The 8,839-nt window shown below is 34.0% G+C and overlaps 1 protein-coding gene across 7 annotated transcripts; it reads left to right on the forward strand.

The window, feature by feature from the left end:
- Window positions 1-8,560, forward strand: LOC129299370 (acyl-coenzyme A oxidase 4, peroxisomal-like). 7 transcript variants are annotated; one of them, XM_054937840.1, is made up of 14 exons: window positions 1-137; window positions 637-741; window positions 1,678-1,784; window positions 1,889-1,966; window positions 2,050-2,173; window positions 2,275-2,348; window positions 2,426-2,485; window positions 2,632-2,741; window positions 2,898-3,057; window positions 3,472-3,548; window positions 3,630-3,801; window positions 3,966-4,058; window positions 4,853-4,915; window positions 8,534-8,560. In XM_054937840.1, exons 1-14 carry the CDS (start codon window positions 110-112, stop codon window positions 8,543-8,545), a joined length of 1,263 nt encoding a protein of 420 aa, XP_054793815.1. In that variant the 5' UTR covers window positions 1-109; the 3' UTR covers window positions 8,546-8,560. The 7 variants fall into 7 exon arrangements, with proteins under 7 accessions (XP_054793815.1, XP_054793809.1, XP_054793814.1 ...); XM_054937834.1 differs by lacking the exon at window positions 8,534-8,560 and adding an exon at window positions 5,251-5,493; XM_054937839.1 differs by lacking the exon at window positions 8,534-8,560 and adding an exon at window positions 5,300-5,451.
- Window positions 8,561-8,839: the final 279 nt, after the last annotated feature.

An 8,839-nucleotide genomic window follows, 5' to 3' on the forward strand; every position in this document is an offset into this window, starting at 1 on the left:
CAGTTTCATCCAAATCCTAGCTCTCCTTTCCGTTGTTTCTTCACAGCCTCGATACTTCAACCATTTTTCCTTCACCTGTAAAACCCTAATTATTCTGCTATTCGTCACCATGACTGTCCCTTCTTCTAAGAATCGAGGTCTGTATCGCATTTTCATTTGCCATTTCTAAATGCTCTTGTATGCTTGTAGAATTCTTTATAATTGTACCGTAATTCTATCTAGTTTTAGTTAGTCATGTTGATTTTCTAGTTTGACTTTTCTCTTTAAAATTCATAAGAATATTGCTTGAGGATACTATTATATAGATTATATTAGCTCTGAGGAGTGGCATGATGTTCATGATTATGTACTGGTTATGGAACTGTATTATTATTATTATTATTATTATTATTATTATTATTATTATTATTATCAGTTTCCAGCGTCTTATTTCCAATTCATGGGAGCTTTTGTTATCGTACACAGTGTCTTGGTAGTGGAAACGCACCAATTGAAGACCCTGCGCTATTAGCTTGTCTCTTGCTCTGATCTGATAGAATGATTATTCTTATCCTATGATTTTTAATCGATCCTTTGAATATAATTGCCATATATGATGGTTAATAAGAGCTATTGTTACATACTTTGATTTCACAGACGATGTCGTGAAAAATGAGATGCCTTCCTATTTTTATTTGCCATCGCTGGATATCTCTGTAGCATTTCCTCAAGCGACTCCAGCCTCTATATTTCCTCCATGTGGTAAGATTTGTTTTTCATAGTTCACGTCATGTTTAGAGAAATCTGATGTTTTGGAAGCTTTACTTCACCTAGACTAAAGAGGTTTAAAGAAGAGGTCGATTGTGTCTCTAGACTATCATGCTGTTATAAAAACTTTGCATATGATGTGCTTATATATGTTTGATATAATTGATTAGATTTGGTTCATGTGCTTAGAAACTGGATGCCCCCCTTTCTTCCTTTACTGTGTTGTATGTCTTAACATATAATTTATAATAAATAGGACTACTTTTTCACCCTTCTGAACGAAAACTACTCTCTATACATGCATGAATTTCTCAAAATTGTTATATCTAACATCTGCACTTAGAATTTACTGAATTGAAAGTACAATAGTAATATTATGCAACAGTTTTAATCAATAACAGACTAGCCCTGACTGTGCCTGAATCCAAAATCTGTTGGAGCTTTTTTCTGTGAGTACATGTTGATAATATTACTTGTACATATTGACTATACTGTGGCTTGAGTTCCTGTGAGGGAGACCCTGCCAAGTGATCTCACAAGTGTTTCCTCTGCCCTCAAATTCTTTTCTATAAAAATTCTCCAGTTAAGATATATAATTCATGCTAGTTTTCCCCATTTTCCCCATTCTAAAACAGTAGAGGCATTAGGTGGCCCAATTCTTTGGGGATTAAAAAAAAAATTTCATTACTTGTTCAGTTTATCTCCCTTCCCAAGCTATTGTTACCTTGCGAAAATCTTTGTTGTTAGACAGAGCAAAGAAGCCGAACATTCATTATATTGATGCTCATTATTTTAAGATTTACATTTAAAGTTCTAAAATGCAGTCCTTATCCTTCACTTCTGTGTCTTCCCCATTGCATGATTTGTCAAGTTTGTAAATATTTTTGACTTGATTCAGGATTTAATGTTCTTGATTGTTGAACACTACAGCTTCAGATTACTATCAATTTAATGACATATTGACTCTGGAGGAGCAGGCTGTTAGAATGAAAGTAAAAGAGTGCATGGAAAAAGAAGTTGCTCCTATAATGGCTGAGGTATCTTCCTGTGATCCATTTTCTTCCATTGTGTTTTGACTGCCTTTATTCTTTTCTTTCTTCTTGAATCAAATCTCTTGTTTGCTTGTGTTTCCCCCCTGAAGTATTGGGAGAAGGCTAAGTTTCCTTTCCATGTTATTCCAAAACTTGGCGCACTGCGTATTGCTGGTGGCACTATCAAGGTTCTCTCTTGCATATTATGTGTATATATATTCTATTATAAGAGACATGGTAAAGGAGGTGCTTAGCTAGTTCTGATTCTCAGGGTTATGGATGCCCTGGTCTTTCTGTTACTGGAAGTGCTGTAGCCACAGCAGAAATTGCTAGAGTTGATGCAAGCTGTTCAACTTTCATTTTGGTTCATTCATCCTTGGCAATGCTCACTATTGGTAACACCCCTATGTTTGAATGCTTATTGTTTCATCCATCAGGAAAATCTATCAACAATTCCTGATTTCTTTTTGTTTCTTTTATTAATTGTCAAGTACAGCTTTGTGTGGATCAGAAGATCAGAAGCAAAAGTATCTACCTTCATTGGCACAGCTACGCACTGTAGCATGTTGGGTAAGTTCCCTTTTCTGTCATCTCATCAGTTTGCTGTGGCACCACTTGTTAAAGATGTTTATTTTTCCATTTGTTAGGCTTTAACTGAGCCTGATTATGGAAGCGATGCCAGCGCTTTAAAGACAACAGCAACAAGGGTCCAGTACCTTACTCATCCTATCTATTTGCTTTTGCAACAACTTCTATTGTGTCTTTTTCACTTTATTTTGGCAGTCAAATTTCACTCTATTTAAGTATTCAAATTTCTTCAATCTTGTAAAATGGTTTGCGTTGAAAATATCAGGTTGAAGGAGGTTGGATCCTTGAGGGCCAGAAACGCTGGATAGGAAACAGTACATTTGCTGATTTGTTAGTTATCTTTGCTAGGAATACCACAACAAATCAGATAAATGGGTATATAACTAATGTTCTTAGTCTCATTATATATATGTGCATGTGCATGCTCATGTGCGTTCAAGTTTTTACTCAAATACCCATATTTTCTTGATCCGTTGATCTTTTTTCACAAGTTCTCATGTTTCTCCATGTGGTTTTTGACCAATAACTCAGGTATATTGTGAAAAAGGATGCACCTGGTTTGATAGTCACGAAAATAGAGAACAAAATTGGACTCAGGATCGTTCAAAATGGAGACATTCTTTTGAAGAAAGTTTTTGTCCCTGATGAGGATAGAATTCCTGGAGTGAACTCTTTTCAGGATACAAATAAGGTAAGATTGTATGTTGATTTTTTCTTTGCTATGATCTTAAACTGCAGACGACTTCAACAAGAAATTTCTAATTTAATCCTTACGTGTTGCTAGAACTTGGAGAACATCATTGTCTTAGATCCTTTGTCCTTGTAGTCTTGTACCTGTTTAGGATTCTTCTAATGTCTTCTAGGTTATTAGAAAGATCAGATGCCTGTGTTTTGCCCCCTTTCCCCCCTCTTTAGGCTGGAATAATCTTCAAATATCATCATGCCTTTACCACAAAAACAAGAATACTCTTCAAGTATAAATCATCCTTGGATAACAAGTTGAGATTACCATCTCCTCAGTTCATCTTGTCCATATATCGGTCATCCTTTTACGCTTGTTTCTTGATCTGCATATTGGTTATTTGTTCTCTGCATTATGAAATAGGTACTTGCTGTTTCGCGTGTGATGGTTGCTTGGCAACCTATTGGCATTTCAATGGGCATATATGATATGTGTCATAGGTATGTGCTTTATTGGCATGCTTCGTACTTAAATTAAAGCTTTCACTCGGAAAGCATTCTAAACTCTTGAGTAATTTAAAGGTACCTAAAGGAGAGGAAACAGTTTGGAGCACCATTGGCAGCTTTCCAAATCAATCAACAGAAACTTGTTCAGATGCTTGGTAACATTCAAGCAATGATTCTTGTTGGTTGGCGCCTTTGCAAGTTGTATGAGAATGGTAAAATGACTCCAGGTCATGCCAGCTTAGGGAAGGTTATGTCATAACCCTTGCATCATGTGTCTGTGTATCTGGTGATCTTGTCACGTTTGTTGTTGACCTTGGTGCTTCTTAGCGAATAACAAGCATTCAATTTAGGTCTCTCGTCATCATCAGTGGTTGTGCTAGCTGCTAATTAACTTTTGTTATCAATTTTCAGTCGTGGATCACCTTGAGGGCAAGAGAAACAGCTGCCCTGGGACGTGAATTACTTGGTGGCAATGGAATTCTGGCTGATTTTCTAGTGGCAAAGGTTATTATTATTAATTCTTAAATTAAGTTTTTTTTTTTTCTGAACATCCAATTTGATCTAGATAAAAATGGGATTAATTCGAGTAGATATTACCAAGCATGAAGTCTATTAAAATAAGATGGCAAGGATTGATGGAAAACGGTATGAAAAGAGTGATTTTGAGTTGAAAAATGACCCTTGTGACCTTTTTCTGAGAAAGTAATAAAGTATTGAAACTGACCTTTTTCCCGATCCCCATTTTATCAAAATTAGTAGAATTCATTCATTTCATCCTATTCAGTTATTTTTGTATATATATGCACAATAATATACGCACGTTGATAATTTTCATTTCTAAACATTAATATATATTTATTTTTAGGAATGCATTCAAATTTACTTTTTGGTTATTTTTGTTTTTCAAAATTTTACTGGAACTTCATAGAGCTATGCAAATATGAGTATGTCCCCGCCAAATAGGAAGGAAATGGGACAGTAGTGTGGTGATGGGGATGAAGTTCGGGAAAGGCTTCCACATCCTTGTTTTGCCACATTGATGGTCCCCTTTGCGTTAGACGAATATTTCTAGACATCCAAGGAGCACTTCCACGCTATAATAATGCAACTTATGGAGTCTTTTTAGTTTTTTAATCTCTTTTTCGCTGAGATTGACCTTGGGCCTATATGAGCAACTTTGTTTTCTGACTAAAAAGAAAAGCCTCTCTCAAATGTATATCTTGCATCGCAGGCATTCTGTGATTTGGAACCTATTTATACGTATGAAGGCACATATGACATTAACACACTGGTTACAGGAAGGGAAGTTACTGGTTTATCCAGCCTCAGGCCTGTTGCCCAAAGAAGTCGACTGTAAAAATGTAAAGTATTCCCATGGACTGATTTTATCTACTCAATTCTCTGCTGTGGTGGGTTTCTAATTCAGAAACAATCTTCTAGCGGATTTAATAATCATACAAGTGTTTGTATAGATGATGACTCAGTAAAATGGAAAATAATATGATCTTCCCTTGTAGTACGTTTCTTGTCTGCATTTGCTCTTTTCGTTTTTTCTGTTAGAGTTGAGTATTGATTGATGGACGGTCTGTTATAATTTCTACTATGACATTTGTTCTCTTTTTTGGTGTTGGGAAAGAGGATTCCCATATCTGAAATGATCACTTGTTTAATGTTATAGTCTCACAATACTTTGCAGGCATGCGGAGTCTATCTTGACATTTTTTTGTTGTATTCGGAAAATGCAGAAACATGCTCCGATTCCATGCTAAGCCAATATCATGAAGCCGATTTGTAGTAGACAATGCGTGCCTTGTCACTTACGAATCACATTCACAATATTTGCTGCACAAGACTTGATCTCATTAAATTAAAGTTGCATATTTGTTAATTTTTAACTACAGATTTAACTAATTGGCATCATTCTGGACGTACACGGTTAAAGAAGTTAGTCCATTAGAGTAAGATTAAATTTGGCATTTGAAATGTTAAGATATTGAATTGTAAATTTGAAGAGGTTGTAGGGGTTATGATTCAAAGAACAATTAATATTCTATACTTGCAAGAAACAGAATGACATGGAGAAGAAGTTAAGGATATTCAAAATTTTAAACTTTAGTATACAGGAAAAGTAAGTATTTGCAATAGAGTAGGCATTATTGTTGATAAGAAGTGGAAGAAGAACGTTGTAGAAATTAGCAGAATTGGAGACAGAATTATTTCCTTAAAAATGATAGTTAGACATGAGACTGTTAATATTGTTAGCTCTTATGCGCCTTAAGTTGGGACAGAAGCTAGTCTTAAGGAATTATTTTGGGAGGACTTGGAGGGATTGATTCAACACATACCACAGAGTGAAAAGGTTTTTATTGGAACAGATTTTAATGGGCATATCGGAGGGAGGCTGGTTAGTATGCGAAAGTGCATGGTGGTTTTGGTTTTGGAGAGTTAAACAATGAAGGATAAATTATTCTTGATTTCTTATTAGTATATGATTTTAAAATTGCCAACACTTATTTCAAGAAGAAAGATGAACATCTCATCACTTATAAGAGTGGAGCCTCAAGGTCACAGATTGATTTTCTTTTAGTTAGGAACACGGATAGAAGATTGTGTAAAAATTGCAAGGTGATTCTCGGGAATGCTGTAACAACACAACATAAGGTCCTTATTTTTTATGTGTGTATTATGAGTAAAACTCAAAAATATCGATAAATAGTAGTACCAATGATTAAGTGGTGACAATTAAAAGGTAAGGAACAAGATATTTTCAAGTGAAATTTTTTGGATGAAAGAATTTGGGAATATCAGGGAAGTGTTAACATCTTGTGAGAACGACATGGCTAAAAAGAAAAAGGAGGTTGCAAAAGTAATTTTAGGAGAATCAAAAGGTTTTGGTCTGAGAGATGAGTCTTGGTGGTGGAATAATAGTGTACAAGACAAAATCAAACAAAAAAACTGTTTTAAAGCCATACATTTGTGTAACAATGAGGAAAATTGAAAAAGATATTGTATGGTTAAGAAGAGAACTAAGAGAATTGTGAGTGAAGTTCGTTCTAAAGTTTTTGAAAAATTTTATAAAAGTCTTGAGACAAAGAAAGGAAAACAAAACATTTATAAAATTGCTAAGAGTAGGGAAAGAAAATCAAGAGATCTAGAATAGGTAAGGTGTATAAAGGATGAAAGGAAAGAATTTTAGTTATAGATGATAAACTTAAAATAGATGAGAAATTTACCTTTTCAAACTTTTCAATGATGGAGAGGGTTCGTCTAGTAACTTAGATAATTTAGTAATTCGTGAAGAAGAGCAAAATTTGTCATTCTATTGAATAATACGTAATAACCAGATAAAGGAAGCTCTTAAAAAAATGATAAATGGTAGAGTCAACGAACCTGATTGTATATCTATTGAAGTATGGAAATGTCCAGGTGAAAAAGGGGTGAGATAATTAATTAAATTATTTAATGTGATTTTATGGCTTAAGAAAATACTTGATGAAGGGAGGAGAAGTACATTAATTCTTATTTATAAAAATAAAGGGGATATTCAGAATTATACTAACTATAGAGGGATTAAACTCACGAGATACACAATGAAATTGTGGGAGAAAATAATTGAACATAGGTTGAGATTGGAGATAAGTATTTTTGAGAATTAGTTTGGTTTTATGCCAGGTGGATTGACTATAGAGGTGATTTATCTACTAAGGGGATTAATAAAAAAGTATCATTGTAAGGATAAAGATTTACACATGATTTTTATTAATTTGGAAAAAATTATGACCGTATACCAAGATAAGTGCTTTGGAAAGCTTTAAAAAAGAAGAGAGTACGGATTGCTTTTATTAAAGTTATACAAGTTATGTATGAGAGGGTAAAAACTAGTATAAAAATGTCTAGTGGTCAAACAAAGATTTTCTTATAAAGATTAGATTACATTAGGGATCATTTTGAGTCTTTATCTATTTAACTTGGTCTTAAATATTTTGATGGAACATGTTGAAGGAGAAATTCTCAAATGTATGCCCTTCGCGGATGATATAGTTTTATATAGAGACAAGAAAAGAGATTAATTGTAAACTTGAGATATGGAGGAGGACATTAAAGTCGAAAGGTTTTCGTCTGAGTAGGAGTAAGACGGAATATTTATATTGTAAATTTGGTAAGAGACTAGTCGACAATAATTTGAAAGTAAAATTGAGAGATCAAATTATACCTCAAGTAGAAAAGTTTAAATATTTGGGAGCCATCATTCAAAATGATGGTGAAATCAATGGAGATATTTCATATAGGATTCAAGTTGGGTGATTTAATTGGAGAAAAGTTAAAGAAGTTATTTGTGACCATAAGACGCCTAATAAACTTAAAAAAAGTTTTATTGTACTGCTATCAGACCGACTATATTATATGGTAGCGAAAGCTGGGCTCTAATGGGATAGCAAAAGCATAAAGTTGGAGTAGCAGAGATGAAAATATATGATGGATATGCAGACATACACATAAAAATAAAATTCGAATTGAGCACGTACACAAAAAATAAGGGTAGCACCTATTGAGGAAAAATGGTAGTAGAAAATCGTTTGAGATAGTTTGGATATGTACGAAGAAGACCGCGTAAGGCACTAATGAGAAGAGTAAAACATATAACTTTGAGCCCTATTAAAAAGAGGTAGAAGAAAGTTTAAGAGAACACTCTTGAAGTTGTTGAACGCGATCTTTTAATTAATAATATTTTTAAAATCTTGATAAATGATAGAGCTCAATGGTATTTATAATCCATATAGCGGACCTCACCTAATGGGATAAAGGCTTGTTGTTGTTGTTGTTAGGCATAACCTATAAATGAAATGGTAAGTACTTTCAGTGCCAAACTGATGGCTTTTCATACATGAGTTTTCCCGCCCCATTTATCCTAATTTATCACTTGAAGTTCATCCTTCTTTTATGTATTCATTTAGCTTGAAAAATTCATTTTTGTGTAGGTGTCAATGTAAGCAAAGTTCCATTGAATATAGTGGCAAGAGACCTAGGTCATTTATGTAAGCTTTCCTGTTGAATTGGCTGGCTTCCCTCCTTTGTGATTATTACTAGCTATGTGTGTTGCATGATACTATTATACTCATTAATAACCAAATTTTGGCTATATTATTAACCAAAATGCCTTGTTTAACAATTTTTATTATGTGTTCTCTTGAGCCTTCATCTATCTTTCTTCACGTGGTTCAAGATTATCTACTTCACCTTTTTCACTTGTGCCTCTCATAGCATTGTTTGCACATATTCAAATC

This window comes from Prosopis cineraria, unplaced genomic scaffold, assembly GCF_029017545.1.
Source record: "Prosopis cineraria cultivar Desert tree isolate PC_DT_omini unplaced genomic scaffold, ASM2901754v1 PC1137, whole genome shotgun sequence".
NCBI classification, from domain to species: domain Eukaryota; kingdom Viridiplantae; phylum Streptophyta; class Magnoliopsida; order Fabales; family Fabaceae; genus Prosopis; species Prosopis cineraria.